Source organism: Aedes aegypti, chromosome 2, assembly GCF_002204515.2.
Source record: "Aedes aegypti strain LVP_AGWG chromosome 2, AaegL5.0 Primary Assembly, whole genome shotgun sequence".
NCBI classification, from domain to species: Eukaryota; Metazoa; Arthropoda; class Insecta; order Diptera; family Culicidae; genus Aedes; species Aedes aegypti.
This window is the reverse complement of record NC_035108.1, coordinates 170,885,086-170,911,324: the sequence shown is the minus strand read 5'-3', so window position 1 is coordinate 170,911,324 and position 26,239 is coordinate 170,885,086. Positions and strand designations below refer to the sequence as shown.

At 38.8% G+C, this 26,239-nt stretch overlaps 1 protein-coding gene across 1 annotated transcript; it reads right to left on the bottom strand.

The window, feature by feature from the left end:
- Nucleotides 1-4,301: 4,301 nt before the first annotated feature.
- Nucleotides 4,302-25,464, bottom strand: LOC5571720 (E3 ubiquitin-protein ligase RFWD3). Its single transcript, XM_001659808.2, has 3 exons — nucleotides 25,293-25,464; nucleotides 24,460-25,165; nucleotides 4,302-5,961 (listed from the first exon to the last, which is right to left on the bottom strand). Exons 2-3 carry the CDS (start codon nucleotides 25,031-25,033, stop codon nucleotides 4,442-4,444), a joined length of 2,094 nt encoding a protein of 697 aa, XP_001659858.1. The 5' UTR covers nucleotides 25,034-25,165; nucleotides 25,293-25,464; the 3' UTR covers nucleotides 4,302-4,441.
- Between the last annotated feature and the right edge of the window lie 775 nt (nucleotides 25,465-26,239).

Sequence of the window (26,239 nt, the reverse complement as noted above, 5' to 3'; positions counted from 1 at the left end):
AATACAACATAACTAGAGTACTACTTTGAAGTTTTGGAGTCATTAAGATTTTTTTTTTCAATCGTCTAAAATAGTGTTTGCAACACGCATTTAATAATTGCGACACAAATTAACTTAACAGATTTGCATTCAACTTGTATCTTTCATTGAAGAAATCCAGTGCTTCGTTAAATCACAAGCAAATGGATTCGTTTTTGTAAATTTTGTTTCATTTCCAGCGTTTTGCGGGGCATTGTTTCGTTATGGCCCAAATAAGCATATTGGTGAAACTGAATAATTTGAAAGTGGCACCTTGCTGCTTAGTCGAGTTTGGATTATCAACTGGTGAGATCGTTATAGGCTAGTATTTTAAATAAGCTAAATATGATGGTTCACATATTATTCATGACAGCGAAGGGGATACGTTTATATATGTGTTTGTTTAATTAATAGTCAGTAGGATTTTATTGTATAAATTAACATTGTTTCACGTTTTGCAAAATATGTAAATGCAACAAGCCTTATATTTTGTTTGGTTCCTTGAATTATTCGATACTATGAGTGTCGACTTTTCCTTTAGATACTGATAGATTACTTTTTTGGATTGATGCTGCATGATTTGCATCATTCAAAATCTTTGAATGGTTCGTCATCAAAGGTATCGTTATAATGAATCTTCAGTCATGTTTTGTGCATATAAATATATATATATTGAAGTGGCTTTAAAATACAATTCATTCGCCTCCCAACTTTTTATTTTTTTTATTCAATATGTTGATGACTTCGTCCTGTTTTGAGGGAGGTATAACAAGGTATAACCAGTGAAAATGATTTGATGATCCCTAGGACTATACTGTAATTAAGCGTTTTGTTTACCAAGACAAATCTGTAATATAACCCCTTCCAATTTTCCAAACTCCCATTGACTTCTCGTGGAAGTGCAGAGGAATCCAACGACTTCCTCAAAGATAGTAACACGTAAATATTTATTCCATAACCCCAATTGACCTGGATTCGGACGCAGCAGGACGCGGTATTGCTTAGTACAAGAAATAAGAACTCCATTACTTACACACTAAGAGTGCTGCGGTTAATCCTAAGTAGCATCCGTTGGTTCTTTGTGCATGTATTGCTTTTGTAATAACGGAGAGGCAACAGTAGGTGGTCAATCACGCTATTAAATCACATTGATCAACATATCGATAAAATTTGTTGCAATTAGTAGTGGTAAAAGCATTGAACATGGTAATTTAATAATCAAAATATACTTCCAAAACTTCAAAGTATTTTAGTTATGTTGTCTCTAGATAAAGTATTCTCGAATCAGCTGCGAAGATAATTGAATAATACATCTTTTGAATGCCGAGTGTCAGTCGTATGGACATTTTTATTTATAAAATCTGTGCATTAATATAACAAAGCTATAAAAAGGCTCTAATTAGAAATAATGGTAAATATACAAATCACTATAACTTCTGATTTTCTCGACCAAATGATTTCAAATTTGCAGAGAAAGTGCTTGGATATCACATGTTTTGATTGCTTAATGCAAAGCTGGTGATAACTTGGCTGGTTTACAAGTTAATTATGATGCTCCGTTGGGGAATGTTTATGAGCATGTGAAATTCCCTTCCAAAATAGCTCAAAACTTTCAAATCACGATAACTTTCGATTCCCTCGTTAAAATATTTTCAAATTCACAGAGAAGATGCTTGAGTGATATATCTTTCGAATGGTGGGTGCCAAATTCTTGGACATTTTTTTCTGTTAATAACGGTTTCTGGCACACCGTGTATCCGGAGCTATATCCAAGTGGACATCAACCTTTAAAAATGATGTTTCCTGCAGCGTATTCAGAACCATTAGATGCACAGACCACTCTATAGAAGGTTCCAGGTGCCCTGGGGGAAGTGGTCAATTAGGAACATATCTGGAACCATATCAATATGGGCATCAAACTTCATGATTTTCAAAGGTTATGCTTTCCGAAGCATTTCCAGCACCACCGGCTGCCATGACCACTTTATAGTAGATTCCAGGTGCCCCGGGGATGTGACCAATTCAAAACATGCCCGAAAACACATCAATATGGGTAAAAACATCAAGATTTTTGAAGGTGTTGCTAATAGAAGTATTTACAGCGCAACTTATTTATATGACCAGGTTCCATGGGCCCTGGGGGATGAGGTCATGTTTCGAGTTGGCCACATCTCTAGGAGCCCCTGGAATATACTATAGAGTGATTATTATATCTTGTGGTTCTGGAAATGCTCGCCATTTTCCAAGTCACATGGATCTTACTGTTTATGGTAGAATGTGATTCTAAACAGATGAACGGACATGTTCCGAATTGGCCACATCCCCCGGGGCACCTGGAACCTACTATAAAGTGGTTATGGCAGCCGGTGATGCTGGAAATGCTTCGGAAAGCATAACCTTTGAAAATAATGAAGTTTGATGCCCATATTGATATGGTTCCGGATATGTTCCTAATTGACCACTTCCCCCAGGGCACCTGGAACGTTCTATAGAGTGGTCTGTGCATCTAATGGTTCTGAATACGCTGCAGGAAACATCATTTTTAAGGTTGGTGTCTGCTTGGATATAGCTCCGGATAATATTTACATGATTGGAAATACAAACATGACTGACCATGCTTTCCGGAACCAGTTTTACGGAAATGGTCATATTTCTGAAGATTTCCAACCAATCTTAATGCGTCCGGTGGCATTCAACTTCCTATTAGTTCTAGTTTCTAGGAAAATTGCAAACATCTATCTAACTTTACACCGCACAAAAATACAAGCGACAGAAAAAATGACATTTGGACATGATCTCAGAAAATCCGGAACATCTCCGGTGTCCAGTGGCCAATATGCATGGCCAAGGAAGTTCCTAAAACTGGACCAAATTTGCCGTCGACTGCTTCCAGATGCATCCAATTTCATCCATTTTTCATAAAGTTATAAGCATTTGAATTTGGGCAAAATTTTGCCTATCTCAATCATTTTGCCTATCCCCTGTACTGCCCATAACTGCATATTTGTAACATTCGACAAAAGTAGGCATTGAGTAAATGAGATACCAAGTTTGCATTTTACTGCAGTATGGGAGGAAACTAAAATTTCAAAAAAATCATTGAGAATTCAAAAGACATTATTTTAGGCTGAAATTTTGTACAACTCATATCGCATATTGGGTGAATAGTCAGAAAACAATTCTTATAGAAATTTCGTTGCTACTACATTATGAGGCTCATGTATAATCTCAATGTGACTGTTATGCGGTTACAATTGCCAATGTGACAAAACAACTTGGTATTTTTTTCGAATTTTATAGAACAATCTCACAGATTTTAGTAAGTTGATTGAAAGTATTTATCATTTGATGACTCTCCATGGTATTAACTCCAATTTGTCAAAAATGTCGAATGTGACTGTTATGCAGTTATGGGCAGTGTAGGTTAATAGTAGAAAAATATAAAAGGTACGATATTTTATATTACACGTTAAATAAACTCCAGGCATTTGTAGGTTATATAAGAATACAATTTTTCAAGCAATTTTCAAAAATACAAAAAAGTTTCAAAAGTCATAAAAAACTTGTCTCATATGCGTGTTATGAGTCAAGGTTTAAGCCAAACATAAAATCATTTTGATTTCCGAGCTACGAAAAAATACACAAAATTCCAAAGTGTTCCCCGTCTAAAGGCGGGGTTGGGTATTAGAGGGTTAATTCGATCATAAAAGCCACAACACATGACTACGTCTACAACTAACTGGCCTCCAAATATACATTTCTTTACAACCGAAAAAAACAATCCACGACACCTCCGACAAAGGATGCGTAATTTTCCTACAAAATGCGTTTGACAGGCAGGCTAAACCGCTTTCCCGTATCCAGAAAATCCAACTAATTGTATAATTGTATAACGAGCAGTGCAAAATACCTATTCTGGTCAATCACAGAGTAGCAACTACGAAATGTACGATCATCAATGCTTGTGCTTATGCTTATCAAAAATGGATTTCCCTGACTTTCTAGGTTTTTTCTAGGCAGTTGATACCCAGTTCGAAGCCTTTTTTTTTTTGCTTGACTTGGTTTAACTGGTCTTAGTTACTTACATCCCTTCGGTTTTACCCCCTCGATTGATAGAGGGATCTCATAATAAATGTCATCACAAAAAATTACATTGAACCCTTAAAATAATTCGTATTAATGGCTTTTATTTGTACGAATGCAGTTCATCATTAAAAAAACTCACTCAACTAACCTAACAACAGTGGTCATTATGGATTTGGTAATTTTCATTTTTTGAAGACTATCTGTATAATACGCGGACAATCACAAGCGAACAAAATGGAAAACTGTTCGAAAGTGCACCGTTTTACGCACCGCATCATAAACTCAACAACACGATCGTACGCTATTTCTTGTACTCTTGCTCCTTCAGAGATCGGTACTAATCGGTATAAGCCCTGTACACGCGACATTTGCTATCCGACAGTGCTGCCAAAAAGGTCTGGTTTGCTTCGTAAATTGGACAGAGATCCCACAGGACATCGGACACTGGAAGACTCTGCACGCGTTCGTTGCCTTTGCTGGCGCTCCAGGTAACAAGTTGGCGATCGTCCTGCAGATAGGCCGCCACCAGAGTATTGTTTTTGTCTAAACTTATCTGGGCACTGCGAACCATGTTGGGCTCAACCGAAGAACCCGCAATAGTGTGAACGATATGCAATGCACATATCGAGTCCAGTTTTACCAAACCTGCAAGAATGTAACGTGCTCTCGAATGACGACTGCTTGGTCGGGTCGTTATCATTATGTAGCCAGTCTTTTCGCAATAGTTCATGGCAGTAAATGGACCATCCACGTTCAGTCGTGTAGATTCGACCCTTTGAGCTGCGGTATACTCGAAGAACCAACATGAAGTCAGCTTACATACGAGGAAGCCTCCGAAAGGAATTGAGCTGCTAGACGAAACCGGACAGATGTTGATAATAGGAGAACAGTCGCCTTCAGTACGGAACTCTTCTACGAATTGGCTGCTGTTTCGAATGTCGTATACGTACACAGCACCAGATTGAGTACCCAGGTATAGAAACTTACTTCTTTCCCGGTCAAAGGCACAGGACCACACGTTAGCATCCGAAGGTGTAAAAGTCATAACTGAACGATTGTTAAATGAGAAAAGCTTTACACATCGCTCGCTAGTAGCGGCCGTAAACAGTTCATCCTCAACGTCGATGCTGATGTCTCGGATCATTTTTCCAGATATGTGCAGCACCGACGAATGCTGGAATGTTGGTATTTCTACAAATTTAATCGAATAACCGGGAAAGAGATTCTGGGTGGATTTTTGTGAGATCAAGAGGTGGTGTCGTTTACTCCCGTACGCCATTACTCTACAGCCCGGTTCTCGACACAGGTCAATAGTTTTATCCAGGGCTATTTTGTAGTTGCGCAATACTTTGGCGATACTTGCCACTTCGCCCATTAAAGAAGCGTTCGTTCTCAGCTCTCCTCGTTGTTCGTAGTCTTTCAACTTCAACCGTAGTTCATTTGCTAAGGTCCTTTGGAGCTCCAACTCCATGCTGGCCACTTGTAGCTCAACAGCCAACTTGCTCACCTTCATCTTCTCCTCTTCCACTTGATGACGAAGCCTCATTTCTTCGGAGTTGTCCACCGCTTTTACCGCCTTAGCATACAGATGCCGTATGTCCCTCAGGTGAGCTTTCGTTTTACACGTTGCACATGATCGGCTCTGCACCGGATTGTCCTGCAACCAGCGTTTGATGCACATGTACCCGAACAGATGACCACACTTGAGCGACACCAACCGATGCTCGCCAGTCAGGGTCCAACTGTCCAAGCAAATGGAACAAATCGTTCCATCATCATCATCGTCATACTGCGAATCGGCACCCGATGGCGGCGGTGGCGGAGGCTTCTGAGGAGTCAGCGTTCGACGACGTTTACCTGTAATTGAGAATGCATATTTTAAATTTTACTATTATTGGGATGTTTCATAGTTATATTTATTAGGATTACTTAAGGTGAAGGTGAATCGAAGCCAAAGTTCAAATTTTCAAGAGCACGGATCTGGAGAACCAAACATCCATTTAAGCTGAAAACCTAATCGATTGGTCACCACCAGCTAGTGAGCAATCGATTAAGTTTTCAGCTTAAACGGATGTTTGGTTCTCCAGATCCGTGCTCTTGAAAATTTGAACTTTGGCTTCGATTCATCTTCACCTTAAGTCGTTCAAGCTTGCAAAGAGTTGATGAAAGAAGGACATTGTACAACTTCCATAGGATAAAAGGGCAAGATAAGGGGTCCCCCAAATTAAAATTGAAATTTTTTCACTGGTATATGAAAGTACTGTTTTTTAGAAGCCGATGAAATAACATCCATTTTATCACATCGAAAGATCTGAAAGATATCGTGTGATCCCAAAAATATGAACATATTTAAAGTCATTCGAAACTAGGTAAGAAAAATTAAAATACTAAATCAAAATATTCAAACTTTTGTGGATGGGGTTGAGTGGCCTTTACAATATCCAATAAGCTTTGGTAAGACGCTAAAACAATGTGGAAAAATAACTAGGAAGTCATCCTTTTGCATGAATTTTTTTTTTAAGTCTATGCGTGTAACCTATACCATATTCGTTTAACGTATTCCTTGAATTGTAAAAAAACAATAAACACCGAATAGTTAAGAGAGTCAACAATGATGTGATATGCTTCAAAACTTCAAATAAATTTTGCAACATCGAATAACTACTATAGAAATAAAGCTTCAAAACAATTTCTGAGTGTAACGAAGACTTTCTTAAGAAAGTCTATGATACATGAGTACCTACTTTAAAACGATATTTAGTTAGCGATTCATTTTCATTTTCATTTTGCAGCGTTTATTTATTCATTTTATCCGAAATTATTTATGATGTCAAGAACCTTAAATACAGGTATGTTCCGTTTTTGTCACGTTCCGATCCCGTCCCACTCGGGCTCAGATTGGGTACCACTTCTAGTACTGCATTTGGTCCCTCGGTAGTGCAAATGGTACCCAAGTTTGACAGATCGCAGTTCACTTTTCACGGCATTCTAGATAACCTTATGAGCCATAAAATTTTGGGCAACTGCAAGGGACATGGAAGTCTTTAATGTGTCTTTGTTCCGATTTCATCAACAAATTATTCCGTTTTTATCAACACAAAAAAAATGAAAATTTTTATTTTCTTGAACGCTTAGAATATAAACTTAATACTTATTTTGAAGCAAGCCAAATGTTTTTCAACTGCCTCAGGGTTGAGTTTTTGATATTATGTCGGTGGTGAGCACATGTATTGTAAGTGTCAAGCCCGATGCCATTCAATGAGCAATGAGTTACAGAACAGGTGGCGCAGTTCCGTATAATAGTGTGTGTGACAACTGTATAAAGTTGAAAATGACATCTAACACCAATACATCGCTGATCTTACCTACGTCACTATTTCTCGATTACTTTTTCAAATCGACGTAAGTAATTTCCATACGGTTTTGAGAAAATTAATTCAGAAGAATTTCAACCTGTCTTCTAAATCTGTTTTAAAATGAATCACCTTTTTGACATTTTTTCGCCGTGTACATTGCTTAAATTTTGCATACAATAAGCTCGCATTCAAAAACTAGGCAGTTCCTGTTATTTCCCACAAAAACTTCATTACAAAATGATAAGCCGATTTATTCAGTTACTTTCGACGTTTTTGTACCAGTGTAAAATCGACTCAAGTAATGTTTTGTTTTCATTCGTGGTTAAGCCAGTTGATTCTACCCCATTACCCCGAATCCCATTACCCCGAATGCCATTAACCTGAACGCCATTACCCCGAATTCCAAAATCCCGAACGTCCCATCACCCCGAATGACATTACCCCGAATTCCAATATCGCGGGGAAATGTCATCAATATCATCATGTCATGATAATTGTAAATTCGGGGAAATTGCATTCGAGGTGATGGAATTCGGGGTAATGGTACATTCGGGGTAATGGAATTCGGGGTGATGGCAATCGGGGAAATGGCATTCGGGGTAATGGGGTAGAATCAGCCAGTTTGTCTCTCCATACAGCGGAGCGGCGAAAGTAGTGGTTAGGTAGCGAAAGTTGAACATCTTACTTTCGTCGTTTTGTAAATCCGGAAAGTAAACGTTCTAAAAGTGAAAAATCAAGTTTGTTTTAGAGCAAAATGTGTAGAATTTCTTCTGCGAAACACGTAGAATCGATAAAGTAAATTTGAATACTTTTTTGACTTGAGTCTGTTTGAATAAGTTTCCGAGATTTGTGTTTACAATTTAAAATCCCTTGACGCGAAAGCAAAAAAAGCGCGAGTTCGGAAGTTTTTCCACTTTTTTTCGTATAGTTTTAACAATAAATTTCTGGTAAATTTTGATAGAATTCCGCAGTGTGCAGTCTGTGTGTGCAAGATAACGATACAGGAATCGAAGAACAGTGATATTTGCATAAGGTTTCACACTTTCCCCCAAAGAACCTAGCAAGCGATCGAAATGGGTGACATTTTGTGGGCTCATCAAAGATCCGGGTACATCGCTTTATGTATGCTCCCAGCATTTCACATCTGACGATTTTGTGTTCAATGCTTCGATCCCGAAATCGTTGACAGGTGCAGATCGAAATAGTCTGGTCCGAGGCGGTAAGATTTCTTTGTGCAGTACTAAGAAACGTAATGCCAATTACAGCTTTTCCCACCATTCGTACTCCGGAATCGTCATGCGTTGAGAGTAGAGGTCGTTCCCAACGTTATCAACGGGCGGAAGGAACTTGTGGCTAACCTTTTGCAAAATCACTGTTCACTAGAGGCGGAGAAATCGAAAAACGTTGATAGTTGAAAATGGATCTTCTTGCGATGTTTTACCGTTCCAAAAGGAATAGAACATACGTGATTCCGACTAAAACATGGATGTTTTGTTTAGAGGCGATTGAGCTGGCCAATCCATCTACCGCTACGAAGTTCAGATGTTGATAGCCTGAACGATTCCGATTGGTCAGAGTTCGTCAGTCATGATGGGCTCAATTCTACTCATGTCATGTAAGAGGAAGTGGTAATATTGGTAATGCTGAGAACACTACGAACGCTGATCAAACGCAAGCAAGATATAAAATCCAGCCAATGACAACCAAGTATGTACCTTATTGTTTCTGAGCATTGTTTCACCACAGTGTTATTTAATAACGTGTTAATCTATTCATCTGCTTAGAAACAACAAGCTACACACTTGGTTACTAATAGTTTTTACGGCGTCATCAAAAAGTATGCATTAGTTATTTATACAGATGGAATACCATATTTCGTGCTAGGCAAACCTCAATTAAATATATGATTATTTTGAATATTTTTATGTCTATTGTGTTGAAATAAATTTCATGGTATGCACCACTTTTTTTATGTTACATTCAATTTGTTTCAAATATCCCATATCTACTCATGCTTGCAACCAAATAGTGACGTCACCACATTTTTGGTTACCAATACATATGCAAATCATGGTCTTCTTCACCTGTACTGTAGCTCATTGTTCAATGAGTGTTACCTCGTTTTCGATCGATATCAAACCAGAGTTTTCAAGCTTATTTAGGGCTGCCAGGCAAGATTGACACATCCGTCTACAGTGGAGAGTTGTCTTGGCTACGTCCTAGCGACAGCTGGAGATTGTAATGAGCTGAATTAAGTACGTATAGAACTGCAGATATCTTTCTTTTTCTTATGAAGCGTGGCATCATACATTTTTTTATGTAAATGTGATACACATATTCGTTCAGACAATATTTAATTATTTATTATAAGGAATGGCTTAGAGCATAGTTTTCCAACCTGTGGGTCGCGACTTCCTGGGGGTCGTGGGCTGATCTCTGGTAGGTCGCAAAAAATATATTAAATTTCATAAGTTTTCCAGCTTATGGATTGTCTTCTCGATTTTTTCTAAAATTCCTAATAATTGACTAATAATTACCACGAACAACCGAAACTCTTTTTTTTTCAAGAGGATGTAGAGCTGAAACATCTCATATTTAGGAATCGTCATCATTGCAGAGCGTTAAGTTAATCATGATGATTAAATGATAAATCATGCAAAAAGAGATAAAGCTACTTATTTTCAGTTGTATGACACATTTGTTGTATATTTCAAGGTGTTCAGGGCATATCCAAAGTCATTTAAACACATTTTTATGATTAATCAATGATTAATGATTAAAAATTCATTGGCTAATGACTAAATGCTCAAAAGTATGCACTGAACGCCTTGAAGTATGCAACAAAAAGGTTATACACTAGGTTATGATGAATATTACTCATGATTAACGATAAATCCCACATAAAAAACTTGTGGATTAAATTTATGATTAATAATTAACGCTCTGTATCATTGGACACATCCACTATATAATTTTGCTGATTTTCGATGCATATTTCAGTGCTTCATTCAAATCGATTTTTGAGAATAAACGTACAATTTACTGAATTTCTAAGTTGACTGACTTTATACGGGCAAAATATTGTCGACAACTAGCGAAAACGCCTTCTGTAGTAAAAATAGTTTTGAAGTTACATATTAAGAGCTGTCTCTTTTTCAGGTTAAAAAGATGAATATGTGAACATAATTTTGAAATAAATTATTATTTGTCTTGTGATAATATTGCAAAATTTGGAAACATCACCCCATTCTGCAAACTTAGAAGATCAAAAAAAACAATTATTTTAGTGAGAACATTCAGTATTTTACTGATTTACTCTAGATATGTTTCTTTCTTGTTTTTAAACAATCATTTAATTTGTAAAATACTGGCCGAGATTTTCGGTGACAACAATTTTTTTTTTTTTTTTTTTTTTAGAGAGACTTTACCCAGAAGGGGCATTCGTCTCTAAGGCGGTGACAACAATATTTTCACCAAACTTCAGTTAAACCGTTTGAGCCGCTCTGGTATACATTTAGCTCCTCTTGTCTATCCATCTTCACACCACCTTAATGGATTGGAAGCTAGCTCAGTGAAAACATGCCTGATCTCTAATCGAAATTATGAGAACTTATTCCCTGGTCTTTCCTGATTTTGTTCGATAATTTGACAGAAAATTCGGTGATTTCTTACAAAACTACTGAGATTTTGGTGAAATTTCACTTAAAATCTTGGAAATAATCTATCAATGTAGTTTGTTCTCTAATTCTTATTTTGAGCTTATATGGCTATTATGTCTTCTAATATAACACTATTTTAGCAGGTATTTTGAATTAAAGTGCTATTTGATTGCTAGGGTAAGTGGACAAAGTAATCAATGCCCTACAAAACTCATTTCTTATTTATTTTCCCTTAGTGGGTCGCGAGGAAGACGCTTTACGCCAAAGTGGGTCGCGCACTCGAAAAGTTTGGGAACCTATGGATTAGAGAATGATCTCAAGGTTAACGAAATTAAGACATTGTAATGAAGCTCAAACTGGGTACCTGTTCTAGAACTAAATTCGTTACACAAGTTTGACAGGCTCATGAAGAGTCTTATTCAAACTGCCAAACAGTGGTCAGATTTTAAAAATCATGGCAGAAATCCCGCATTTTTATTTTTAGTCATTAAAAGTGTTTTTAAACATGATTTAGAATTAAAGATTCTACCGTGCGGGATTGAAATCCGTACACCTAATAAATGAATCTAAATCCGTCCACTTCATACAAAACGCCTACTATACCTGTATGAAGTGTACGAATTTTGAGCCTGTACGGATTTCGGTTCCCCACTGTATTTTTAGCATAGTCACAATTTTTGGTTCCCATAGAGCAAAATTCTAACAAAAATACTGTTTTTCTTGCATTTTTGACTCTCAACTTTTTCAAAAAACTATCGTTTAGGCAAACTAAGGCAAGAAAATCTTCTTCAATCACTTCCTTAGACTTAAAGAGCAATATATCTCCGCGGGGAGTGGCGGGGAGCGAGTTTTAAGGTATAGAGAAGTCCTCCTCTTATTATTTGAAGTATTTACAACACTAAGTGTTACATAACACGACACTTGAATGTAAATTTGCATTTGGGAAAGCTGACTCGAAGAATAAGTTATCGAGCAGAAAAAAAAACATCTGAAACCCAAAGTGACACAGGTTTTGATAAAAATAAATACGAAACTAATTCGAAGCAAAAATCAAAGTTTTTGGACATGAGTAGCTATATAACGTCCGAATGTGTTCTGATATTGTCCGATGAATGTTTGACTTTGTTACTCAACTCAAAACTATGTTTGGAAAATAGGTTTTTGCCAGCTTTTTTAAAAACTGGACCTCTCTTGACATAGGCTTATTCATGCAGCTAATTCATTTAAACTATTAACAAAACAAAAAAAAAACTCAAATTGAGGGATACTTGTTGTGGAGTTTGTCTACTTTTATGTTTTCGATGAGCCTATTTAACATTAGTCTAAACATTGAGAACTTTAATTAAGTTTTTAGTTCAAAAATTTTATCGGTTAAGGTATTTCTTGTTAAGTGGGAGTTTCAAGTTCCGGCTAGGCGAGAATGTTTTTGGGTTGGAAGTTTTCTCGACTTCACAGGGCGTAGAGTATCTTCGTGTAACTATAAATACAAAAAAAAAGTGTCACATGATGTGACAATGAGAGCTCTCAGTTGATCTTTTGAGGTGTTTATAAGAACACTAAGCTGAGAACAGGCTATTTCCCAGTTAGAATGTGATGCTGTAACGAAGAAAAAGGATAAGAGAAAAGGAGAAATTGTTTTTCATAAAAAAATGTTCAGCTTGATACGCCTTCGCGTTCGTGATTTTTACAGATATGACCCATCTCAAAGCGCATAGTAAATGCATGTACCATGACCCCACAGTTATGGATCAAATAGCGTGGAGTCCAACCTATAAAATTCAATAAAACGACATGGAAAACGTAAAATTGTAATTTAAAAGCACGAATTGAATCGTTTCAAATTGGTACTTCAGTTAGTAAACTGTTTTGAGTGTAATATTTACATAGGATTGCATAAAAATTTAAAATTGTATCGGTTTCTGAAAACCATATTATGGATCAATTTTCATATTATGGATCAAATTGTGATATATTACGGATCAGTGCGCAAAATCAAGAGATTTTCAATTCAATGCATCTGTAATGCATGAATTGGTGAAAGTAAACAATGTGCCACATATTACTGCAAAAAATAGCAGTGTTAGAGCTGGAAACAAGAGTAAAATGCCATTTTTTTGTGATACTGCATTGTAGTAATTGAGACATGTACTGTTTTCGCTCCACACCAAATATTCCACCCATTTTTGATTGCTAATAAATGAAATTGACAAACCTTGATGTTTTATTAGTTTTATCCTTAGTGCTATTGTCTGAAAATGTTGAATCCAATGCTTAAAATGACAGAAATCTACATTCTTTGGAAGTGATCCATAACCGTGGTAAACAATCATTTCCTGGTCCATATTATGGATCACTAGTTAGAAGTGCTAATATTCGGTATTTAGAATCAACAATAAAAAATAATGTTTTCCATAGATGAATTCATACTAAATCGAAGCAAACGAGCATGTTTTATGCTACAGCATTTGAATTTTACCACCTATGGGAGCTTATGAATGCTGACGGCACTTCTTACAGAAAACGACCATATAATGATAGCTGTGTGGTACTTACTAAACATTTGCCAAATACACCGTTATTTAGCAGTTAAAAGTTGTGCTTAACATTGCAAATGGTAGAAGACAAATAGTATAACATGGGAAAAATATGTTTTACGTCAACGTTTATGTTTTGAGCGAGTTATCTGATGTTGAACGCCAAAGTGATCCGTCACTGTGGGTGATCCGTAACTGTGTGGGCATGGTAGTTATTGTTTTAACCCGTATAGGCCTGAGTGAAAGAAAAATTACTAAAACTCTCACCGCTCAGCGAATACTTAACGGATTTCAATTATTTTTTGTCAGTATATTCGTACACATATCTAGTTTCTAAAAGTGGCCAAAGAATTTCGGAAATATTCCTGTGGTCGGAGTTATTGCGGTGGATCACTGAGTCAGGTCGGGTGACAAGTGTTTTGTGCTTCTGTGCCCCTGGAGGTAGGCAAATCTCAAGTCACAGATAATTTCCAGAATCGGCTATAATGTGGCCACTATATCAAGGAGTTTTATGAAAAACGCATCGACGTAAACCTTCTGATGCCTCAAATTTATGGTAAAGTGCACAATTTGTACCTTAACATCCATGTCAAGCTTATGGGAAAGCATTTTAGTGAACTATTTGTTCGATCTATACTTTTAGAGATTTCAAACAGTTTAATACTTAACAAATCTAGAGCCGGTTCTTCTCGACATTAAGCCCGAAAGGCCGCATCTAGTACACTCTAAACGTTGCAAAACTATTCATTTATAATGTTGAATATCAGATCTTAATGATTTATGCAAAATAAAATTAATGCCATTAGAAATATATAAAGATAACTTGGCATGTCCCAAAAAATCGCCTTTTCTACCCGACTTGACCCAGCGCAATAACTCCGGCTACATGAGTATTCCCGAGTTCCTCCGGCCATTTCTAGAAACTAGATATGTGGGCCAGTATACTGACAAAAAAATATTTCAATCCGTTAAGTATTCGCTGAGTGGTGGGGGTTTTAGTATTTTTGCTTTCACTCAGGCCTATACGGGTTAATATTCCATAATACATCTATTAACATTCTGACCAAAAGTAAAACTTTAACCATTAATGATTTATTGCAAAATCATACTTATTGACTGAAGACTGCAATCTAATTCTATTACGAACCCATACGAATGAATGATCGGAAGGTTCCTCACAGCCCCCAAACCTCAATAGTAAGCATGTATCTGGCGAAAACGTGTACTTTCCTGCTAAAACTGCCATTTTCTATTCAGATTTGTAAAATATTTTATTTAAGAAAATTATTCCGTTTTCGTCACTGTTCCGTTTTTGTCAACTGAAAATAGCCGATCGTGTTGATAAAAACGGAACATACCTGTATACGATAGCCTATTATTTTGTTCAGCTTTCAGTATGATATAAAAAACACGTTACAGAATATCGAAGAAAATACCCATGTATGATTGTTTCTGAGCAAATTTCTTCTCCATATCGTATACACTTTTATGTAAAAGAGTCACAGTAGACTATGCATCAAGGATGTGATGATCGATAAGGCATTCCAGACATTTCAGAAGAAAATAGGTTAGAATGATTGGTCTAAAACTTTTTGCTTCTTCATACGACGCACGTTCCTCTTAGGGTGTCGTGCGTCTAAAACATGTTTGAAAAATTCAAATCGGTTCTGGAGTAGAATCCCATCTATTCCTAGAAATTTGAAATTTGAGCAAAACTATGGAGTGCCCATTAAGTCGATTCAATAGTTATGATACTACGAGCCGAATCTAGAGACTCGTAACTACATAAAAATACATTTGGATCATCAGTATATGCTATGTAGTGTGGGGAAGTGTGAATAGAATAAACATTTACATTCCAAAACTGCTTTATCAAAAAAAGTAAAGTCATCATTAGGTATGCTAATTTCGTTCAATTCGGAAATACTTAGATTTTGCAATGATTTTGTTCATCGAGCAGAAACAAACATATCGTTCCCTAGATTTGTACTCTTGAGATTTGGCGTCTGTGCATATATCTAAACATACCTTTCATAATTCCAGAGATTCCTCCGAAAATTCGTTTAGGAATTTCTAAAAACAAAGGCTTCTTTCTTTTTCCTGCCATGCCTTCAGTGAAAAGTCAATGAAGCTAGTCGGAATTATACAAGTTTTTGTAAAAAAAGGGCGATATTTGTACATATATTATGTTATATGAACCTCTGATGAAAGTTCAAAACGTAACGTACGTTCAAAAGTAGCCGTTGATGACCTCCTACAAGGGTCTCTGAGAGAAGGAGATTCTGAACTTCTACAAGGGTCTCTGAATGCGTAGGAGTACTCTTGGACAATATCTTGCTGGGTTATCTTAAGAAACTCTTTAAAAAACATCGGGCGAAGAAATTTGTGTAAGAATGATCGGAGAAATTACTGGACTACTTGTTGTAAAATGATGCAAAACCTATGATGAACTTTTAGAAATCCATGGCGAATCTACAGTGAAACCTCTATGAGTCGATGTTCCATGAGTCGATGTTCCATGAGTCGATATTCCATGACTCGATATCGACTCATGGAACCACACTAAAAAACAAATTTTATGGTTACTACGATGGTCCTCTCAAACGGCTTTCCAAGGCATTCGTTTCCACAACTCGATATTTCCATGAGTCGATGGTCCCTTTAGTTATCGACTCATGGAGGTTTGACTGTATTTGAAAAAAGACTCTAGAAATGCTTGGAATGAATGTGAAATGCCTGGAAAATTTCTAGAAGAAATTCATGAGGAATCCCAGGTGGGAATTATTGCAGAATTCTTGGAAGAGTTCTTGAAATATTTTATCTATAAACTTTACAGATTGTTGGAGTGATTTCTTGGCGTATGGATAAATACATGGAACGATAACTGTTATTGTGATAATCGGCGTAGTAACTTTAGAGTTTCTTTGAGAAATCCTTGTTCAGAAACTGAAACAAACCTTTGTTGATAATTAACTCCTAACTCCGACTGAGTGTATTGAAAATAGGGACCTTAGAACCTCTTGCCTAAAAAAGGGATCAAATAAGATTCAACAAAAAAAAAACGAAAAGAGACCAAACCGGAATTAAAAAACAAAACAGAACATAACATGAAGCAGGATATGTGTTTAATTCCTCGTGGAATCGTACGAGCATTTTTTGAGATTTCTGAAGGAAGTCTTCAAAGATTTGTCCAAGCATTCTTCCAGGCATTTCTCCAGCAATTTTTCAGAAGTTTGCAAAACTTTTGAAAACAATCGTGAGCAAATCATAAAGTAACCTCTTATGAAACACGTTAATTTCCCAGGTTATCTTTGATGAATAAAGATTTTTAGAAGAACTCATGGACTTTTGCGGAATTTTTAGAAGATTTTCTAGATGAATTGCTAAGATAATTATAATATGTCGAATAATATCGAATATAAGAAATTATTTGAAGTGTTTAATAGATTCTCACGAATTAATCCTCAAGGAATTTGTTTAGCAATCCTTTGAAGTATCCGTTGATGGAATGGCGTAGATGGTCTTGCCTTGTCTTGGAAAAATCTCTCTATATAATTATTCTTTAGTAGATCTCTTAGAGCAGTGATTCCCAATGTGGGCAAATTCGTCCCCTGGAGGCGATTTTCATGCCCAGGAGGGCGAACATTTGTTGAACTGAATTTGGGGGCGAAAAATCCAGAAGGGGGGGGGCGAATGTGCTGGTATGGGAGAACTGAAAACAACATTATGAGTCGTTGTAGTAGACACTCATTTTAATGAGAGATTATACTTTTTGATGAATTATTAATTACACATCTCTGTTGCACATCTTTCATACCTCTAAGCATTCCACTTACAAATTATGTTTTGCAAAACTTGACGATTTTTATAAACATAATGTTTGTACGTTATGTGAATTCTAAAACACGAATCGGCAACTGAGAGTTTCCTAAAAGATAACGTAGATCTGTAGTTTGTAGTTTCCTAAAAGATAGATAGGTATGCGAAACAAAAACAAATATTTCAAAATCGTTAATGTAAATGTATTGATTTCTTGTAGGGAAATATTTTTATTAGTATTCGATTTTTCACCCACAACTCTATCGACACTATTCGTCTTAAAATTTCGGGAAAATGAAGGAAAAATCTGAGTTCTCCTGAATTTTAGAAAAAAATATCACTTTTCTGAGTTATATTGCAGTGATGAAGAAGTGGTAAAATTTTCTGGGTTTTCATTTATTTCTTTAATGTTTTGTAATAGATTAAAAAGCGTCTTCATGACGGTCAAATAGATATCCCAATAAAGGCGAACTCGCCAAGGGCGAAAAACCACTAGAATAAAGATAAACAAAAATCCAAAATTTCTGAAACTGATTTCAACAATTCCAGAAAAAACAGGTGATTGAAAATGAAACTTAACGAATCTGTATAAGATTTGAAAAGCAGGAAGTAGACCGAAATTGTACCGATAGTCGCTGTTTAGTGAAAACTGATTCAGATTCCAGTAAGGAACACAAGTTAATTGAACATTTGCAATTATAAATTATTAATCACTTGAACATTTTAAAAAATTTCGATTTTCGTATTTTAAAGAGGTACATCAGAAAGTTGTGTTGATGATAGAAAAAAAAAATTAAGTGCCCCTAGATCGGTACAAGAATATCTGTATGATTTCAGGAAAACATTTTCTAAGCATTAATAACAACAAGATACTTGCATTATTTGCTTAGTTTTTGAACTCACTTTTTTAACATCTGTATCAAATGAGTATCAAAAAGGTCAGAATTGATAAAGTCTTTGACTTACAGTTGTGTTCAAAAAAATAGTAGTGGATGGGGAAAAAATAAAAAATGGTAAAAAAATAATCCTAACGCATTAATTCAAGATCTCTTTATTGTCATTTTATACAAGTCTTTAAAGCATATTTATTTATTTTATTTAGTTGGTATTACATCAATTAATTTGATAAAACCTAGTTAACGATGTTACGCCAATTTACTCGGTCCATGGCTGTGTCTCTCCAACTTCGATTTTGGCCCACGTTCTCCAGATCTTGTTGCACCTGATCAAGCCATCTCGCTCGCTGTGCTCCTCGCCTTCTTGTGCCAACCGGATTCGACGCGAACACCATCCTTGCAGGATTGTTGTCCGGTAGTCTTGCAACATGCCCTGCCCAGCGCACCCTTCCGGCTTTCGCAACCTTCTGGATACTGGGTTCGCCGAAGAGCCTAGCGAGCTCGTGGTTCATTCTCCGCCGCCACACACCGTTTTCCTGTACTCCGCCAAAGATCGTCCTAAGCACCCTTCGTTCGAACACTCCAAGTGCTTGTAGGTCCTCTTCCAGCATGGTCCATGCTTCATGTCCATAGAGGACCACCGGTCTTATAAGCGTTTTGTACATGGTACATTTGGTGCGAGGGTGAATCTTTCTGGACCGCAGCTTCTTCTGGAGCCCATAGTAGGCGCGACTTCCACTGATGATGCGTCTCCGTATTTCACGACTAACGTTGTTATCAGCCGTTAATAAGGATCCGAGGTAGACGAACTCATCAACCACCTCAAAAGTATCCCCGTCTATCGTAACACTGCTTCCCAGGCGGGCTCTGTCGCGCTCGGTTCCGCCTATCAGCATGTACTTTATTTTTGACGCATTCACCATCAGGCCGACTTTTGTCGCTTCACGTTTCAGGCGGGTGTACAGGTCTGCCACCGTTCCAAATGTTCTGCCGACAATATCCATATCATCCGCGAAGCAAACAAATTGGCTGGATCTTGTGAAAATCGTACCTCGGTTATTGAACCCGGCTCTCCGCATGACACCTTCCAGCGCGATGTTGAACAGCAGGCACGAAAGTCCATCACCCTGTCGAAGTCCCCGGCGGGTTTCGAACGAACTGGAATGTTCACCCGAAATCTTCACGCTATTCTGCACACCGTCCATCGTTGCTCTTATTAGTCTTGTGAGCTTCCCGGGAAAGCTGTACTCGTCCATGATCTTCCATAGCTCTTCGCGGTCGATGCTATCATAAGCCACTTTGAAATCGATGAACAAGTGATGCGTTGGGACTTGGTATTCACGGCATTTCTGGAGGATTTGCCGTACGGTGAAGATTTGGTCCGTTGTCGAGCGGCCGTTGATGAAACCAGCTTGATATCTTCCCACAAACTCATTTGTTATTGGTGATAGACGACGGAAGATAATCTGGGATAGCACTTTGTAGGCGGCATTCAGGATAGTGATCGCACGATAGTTTTCACATTCCAGTTTGTCGCCCTTCTTGTAGATGGGGCATATGACCCCTTGCTTCCACTCCTCCGGCAGCTGTTCCGTTTCCCAGATTCTGACAATCAGCCGGTGCAGACAGGCTGCCAACCTCTCCGGGCCCATTTTGATGAGTTCAGCTCCAATACCATCCTTACCAGCGGCCTTGTTATTCTTGAGCTGGTTAATGGCATCCTTAACTTCCCTCAATGTAGGGGCAGGTTGGTTTCCTTCATCCGCCGTGCTGACGTAGTCACTTCCTCCGCTGCCGTGACCCTCGGCGCCTGTGTTCTCCGTGCCATTCAGGTGTTCATCGTAGTGCTGCCTCCACCTTTCAATCACCTCACGTCCGTCCGTCAAGATGCACCCGTCCTTATCCCTACACATTTCGGCTCGCGGCACGAAGCCTTTTCGGGATGCGTTAAGCTTCTCGTAGAACTTTCGCGTTTCTTGTGAACGATGCAGCTGTTCCATTTCTTCACATTCCGCTTCTTCCAGGCGGCGCTTTTTGTCCCGGAATAGGCGGGTTTGCTGCTTTCGTTTTCTTTTATATCGCTCCACGTTTTGTCGCGTTCCTTGCTGCAGCATTGCAGCCCGCGCTGCATCCTTCTCCTCCAAAACCTGCCTGCATTCATCGTCGAACCAATCGTCACATGTCCTCCTTTCCACGTACCCGACGATGCTCTCGGCTGCGTTGTTGATGGCTGCTTTTATGTTGCTCCAGCAGTCCTCAAGAGGGGCTTCGTCAAGCTCGCCCTCTTCCGGCAACGCTACCTCGAGATGCTGCGCGTATGCGGCAGCGACGTTCGGTTGGGCCAGTCGCGCTAGGTTATATCGAGGCGGGCGTCGATACCGTACATTGTTAATGACGGATAGTTTTTGGTGCAGTTTCACCATCACCAGGTAGTGGTCGGAGTCAATGTTAGCGCCACGATAGGTTCTGACGTCGGTAATATCGGAGAAGTGCCGTCCATCGATCAAAACGTGGTCGATTTGTGATTCCGTCTGCAGGGGTGATCTCCAGGTGTATCGATACGGGAGGCTGTGCTGGAAGTAGGTGCTGCGAATGGCCATGTTCTTGGAGGCGGCAAAATCTATCAGTCGTAGGCCGTTCTCGTTCGTCAGCCGGTGGGCGCTGAACTTTCCAATCGTCGGTCTGAACTCCTCCTCCTGGCCAACCTGAGCGTTTAAGTCTCCTATGATGATCTTGACGTCGTGGCTTGGGCAGCGATCGTACTCGCGTTCGAGCTGTGCGTAAAATGCGTCCTTGTCATCATCAGTGCTTCCGGAGTGAGGGCTATGCACGTTTATGATGCTGAAGTTGAAGAACCGGCCTTTGAGCCTCAACTTGCACATTCTTTCGTTGATCGGCCACCATCCGATCACGCGCCTCTGCATATCACCCATCACTATAAAAGCTGTTCCCAGCTCACGTGTGTTGCCGCAGCTCTGGTAGATGGTATGATTACCTCTAAACGTTCGCACCATCGAACCTGTCCAGCACACCTCCTGCAGCGCTACGATGTCGAAACCGCTTCCGATGAAGTTGAGAGATTTGCAGTTCCACGTACCGAGTTTCCAATCGCAAGTCCATTTTCGTCGCTGTGGTCTTTGCCATTTATAAGCATATTTATGTATACATTTAGTTATGTGGATTCATTTATTTATCATTAAAATTTCCAGAAACAAAATGAAATTCAGTGCTCAAAATAATAGTAGTGTCTAAGTTCATTACAAAACAATGAATGAAAAACAATAATAAGTAATTATTATTAACTAAATGTGTGTGCATCTGAAGTGCTCGCTTCAGTATTTCGTAGCGTAGCCTTTATTTTTGATAACAGCGACACAGCGTTTGGGCATTGAATCCACAAGTGCCTGACACCGAGAGGTTCGTATAGCAGCCCAAGACGTGCGGACTACGTGCCATAATTCATCAACATTTTTGGGCTTAGCTTCAGAAACTGCGAATTTGATGTCTGCCCACAAGTTCTCAATTGGGTTGAGGTCGGGGGACTGTGCTGGCCACTCCATTACCTCAACTTTTTTCTCAGTGAACCAAGTCTTCGCACGTTTACTGGTGTGTTTGGGATCGTTGTCCTGCTTGAACACCCATTTAAGTGGCATCTCTTCCTCGGCATATGGTAGCATAACTTCATTAAGTATTTTGATGTAGCCATGCTGATCCATGATGCCTGGTATGCGATAAATTGGTCCGACTCCATAATAGGAAAAACACCCCCACACCATAATTTTCGCGCCGCCATGTTTCACTGTCTTAATCGTGTATTTTGGTTGGTTTTCAGTGCAAGGTGGACATCTTACGTACTGACGACGTCCTTTTGATCCAAACAACACTATTTTGGACTCATCAGACCACAGCACATTCCGCCATTTTTCTTTAGGCCAACCAATATGTAGTCTGGCAAACTTGATGCGGTTAGAAACATTCCGTTTCGTCAACAATGGCACTTTTCTGGGGCTATGTGCGAGCAACTTGGCTTCGGCCAAACGGCGCCTGATAGTTGGCAAGCTTGTAGTTAACTCCAGGTCCTCTTTGACTTTATTGGATGTCATCATTGGATCAATCCGCACCAGTTTTGCAATCTGCCGGTCGGTTCTGTGGGAAGTGCAACGTTTCCTGCCTCGAGTTTCAACCTTGGATTTCCATTTCAAAGCGTTTCTGATCATCGTAGCAGAACATCCGATTGATTCCTGCACCTGCGCGTATGTTTTACCCTCCTTTATCATTAATTTGATCAGATTGCGCTGATCTGCGGAACAATGTTTACCTCGACCCATAATTCTGTAATAAAAACATAACTAATATATCCAATATTCTTGTTTCGTCTTCCTTTTACACTTACCAAATGGGATACACGTTTAAACTTTCACAACAATCAGAATTACGTGAAAAATGTTTCAAGCAAACTTGCACTACTATTATTTTGATCAGCCAAAAATGGAGACAACGACAGTTTAGACTAAAACTGTCAGCAAGGAATAAACATACAGCTACCGTTCATGTCTCCTTATAATAGGCGATATCACTACTACATATGCAAATAATTGGCTGGAAATTCTGACAACAAATACAAGCGCAATAAATAAAGTTGTACTGAGTGGTGCAGCACTACTATTTTTTTTGAACGCAACTGTATCTTTGCAAGATCGAAATATCCCCTAGTCTAGTCATTTTGAACACCGTCCATATATCCAAAAATGGTCAACATTTTCATCACATGTGAACTACTCCGCCAGTAAATTTGATAGTTTGATCAATTTTTGATATACCTATGATGAGATGTAGACCAGAATCTGAACTCAGTACAGCGGTTATTTAATACAAAAATGTGAATTACATATCAGGGGGGCGATTCTAAAATATATTGACCTCAAGGGGGCGAAAGTCAAAAAAGTTTTGGAAACACTGTTTTAGAGCAACAACTTAAAATATATCTGGAGGAAGTCCTAGGATAGTTTTGGGGAAAAAAAACAAAGTAGGTAATACCCGAAATAAACTACTGGATGTAGTAACAACTAAGTGCTTAAAAAATTTCTAAAGCAAATTTGGTAGAAATTCCTCTAAAAAAATTACTGGAAGAATATCTGGGAGAATTGATAGTGGAATCTGTAGAAGAACTCCTGGCGAGATCCCTGTAGGAGTCCCTATAAATAATCCAGATAAAATCTTCGGAGAAACCACTAGGATAATTCCTAAAGCTTTTTCTCGAGAAATCTGGTAAGAAATTCTTAAAAAAAACAAGGTGAATAGTTTTGTAACTTTCTCTGCAGCTTATTGAATTTTGCATCAGAAGTCATTGCAAGCAAGATAAGGAAAAAAGAGACTTTAGAGACCATTTTAGTTAAAATAGAGACTTTAGAGACCTTTACTCAAAAATAGGCCGAGTCTCTAAAAAGAGACCAATCTTGCTAACGTACCGAGCTGAATCTCAAATTTAAAAACCGAGATTCTTTCAGCTGAGCTCGTGAGTTTGAATTCAATAATAACTAATTGTTCATAGATAGTTGCAATATGTGGTCTGCGGCATACAAATTTGCTGGGAAAATTGTATTTGAGAATGTTTGAACACAAAACGTTAAAATGTAATTTCCATATAAACTTTAGAAGGTGTACAAATAGTCAATTTTTTCCAAATAGTTTCAAACTTTGGAAGAATGAGTTCCACCATGATTGATACCGATTAAGCTCCAAATTTGCATCAGTATTAGATGGCTAATATTTGCTTATCTATTATGTCCTATGTTTCTTATCTATTTTCTGATGATATTGATCATTCTGTCTTTATACGCTTAGGGGCGGACCTGGTGTAGTGATTAGAACACACGCCTCTCACGCCGAGGACCTGGGATCGAATCCCATCCCCGAGATAGTCACTAAAAATTTCAGTGACGACTTCCTTCGGAAGGGAAGTAAAGCCGTTGGTCCCGAGATGAACTAGCCCAGGGCTAAAAATCTCGTTAATATAGATAGAAAAAAAAAAAAAATTATACGCTTAGGCTTAGGATTCGACGTTCAAGAATGAACACGTTTCAGTACTCACGACTTCTCGGTGTATCCGGCAGACTTCGATTGGTTGACGGTCCAGCCTGTGGTTCGTGGCCGTGGCCTCCCATTCGGATGGTATCCTCGATCAGCACAATCGGTCCATCCATCATGGCAGCCGTTGCCGCAGCAGAAGCAGCCCTGCTAGCCTCATCTTCTCCTCCCTGGTCCTCATCCGTCTCATGCAGTATTTCGATGGTGGCCTGCGCCTCTGGCACAGGTTCCACCATCAAACTACTGTTCAAGATTACCACAGGCGAAAGAAATCCTGGCTGTTGAATCCGAGCCAAATCAATCTCCATATTGATGGTCGGTTGGTTGATGAACATAGCTTCGGGTTCATTATCGGTTGTAGCATCTTCTTGGACTTCCTCGACCGGAACCAAATCCGCTTGACCGTAAATATCTTCCTCCAAGTGCTCTTCCAGCATCTCCACTACTTCCCCGCTTGAGCGAGCTGTGCTTTCCACGCCTTCCGTAGTGGTTCTGGCAACGAACCTTACTGGATCATCCTCGAACAGGTTGGATGATCCCCCGGAGGTATCCGGATCAGCTTCTGCTGCCGTTTCCATGGCTATTCCCTCTAAACTGATTTATCGAAAGCGAATGCCACCAGGTAACCCGTTCCCCCATCCAAGCACCAACTCATTCGAGAGACGCACCAACTGTTTTCCTTTTTGTTGTTTACGGAATCAGCTGCTGGTCTAAAGAATAAGGGAAATCGAAATAAAAAAACGCGTCACTTCACTACATCACAATCAACGGATACGAATCAGAGCAGATCTCGCGCTCTAGACTAACTGTTCCGCTACAAAAGGGAATCCTGCTCACCTTGGACGTACGGATACGAAGGATTTTATTTGAAAACTTTGCAATAAAACTCTAAGCACTAGATTATTCAACTTGCAGATGCACACGAATCTTTACGCACTGCAAACGAAACAACAAACTCACAGTCACTTTTGTTGGGAATTTATGCTGTCAAACAATCGTAAACAAAGCAAACAAAGGTACATTTGACAGCAGCATAACAGCATGGATATTTGCTATTCCCGGAGCATAGAAAAACCAAGAGCTAAAGATAGGGGGATAGAGGAATCCCGGCAACAGCTTTTCAGGAGGCATGACCCGTCATTGATATGAGAATATTTTCAAATGAAGTTTTCCCCTTAAGGCCGGAGCACAATGGATCCGGTTGACGATCCGTTTTTTTGACAGCTATTTTAAATGGACGGGATCATATGCGCCAACGCACAATGCATCCGGATTGACTTTGCGGTTTGGTACTAAACTGTACTAAACGCAAACTCAACCGCATAGTCATCCGGAAGAATAGAAAATTTTCAAATCTTGCGCTTGAGTTTGCGGAAAGCTTGTTTGTTTTTATCGGTTTCTACAGTGTACGGTTGTTAAGTTTAGTAATTTTTGTACGTAATTAGTTCAATTTTCACTAAATAAAATACAACCGGATCTGTGGAGCTGGTGAGATAAGCATTTTCGTTGGTGGGCAATGCATAATCTCGGCTGCAACAGAAGCGGTGATGAACATCACAGTGAAATTTAACCGTGAAGTTTGAAGAACATTTCCTGCATGGAGTCGATGCTGCTGTTGGTGATGTTGCGGATAACTATGGTCTTCTAATCTATTTCTGTTCTATTCATCGTTGGTCGATAAAGGAAACGACCATGTAGCGAAGTGCAACGAGGGTCATACTTCGTAATTAACAATACTATTGGTTCCGTAAATCCTCCAGGAGATACTTCAGGATTTCACCAAG

What these genes read in the sequence shown, in the direction of transcription:
- LOC5571720 (XM_001659808.2), bottom strand. Translation starts at nt 25,033, where the DNA reads ATGGAAACGGCAGCAGAAGCTGATCCGGATACCTCCGGGGGATCATCC. An exon ending in GCCGGATACACCGAGAAGTC is followed by an intron (nt 5,962 to 24,459) that starts GTGAGTACTGAA and finishes TCTCAATTACAG; the next exon opens with GTAAACGTCGTCGAACGCTG.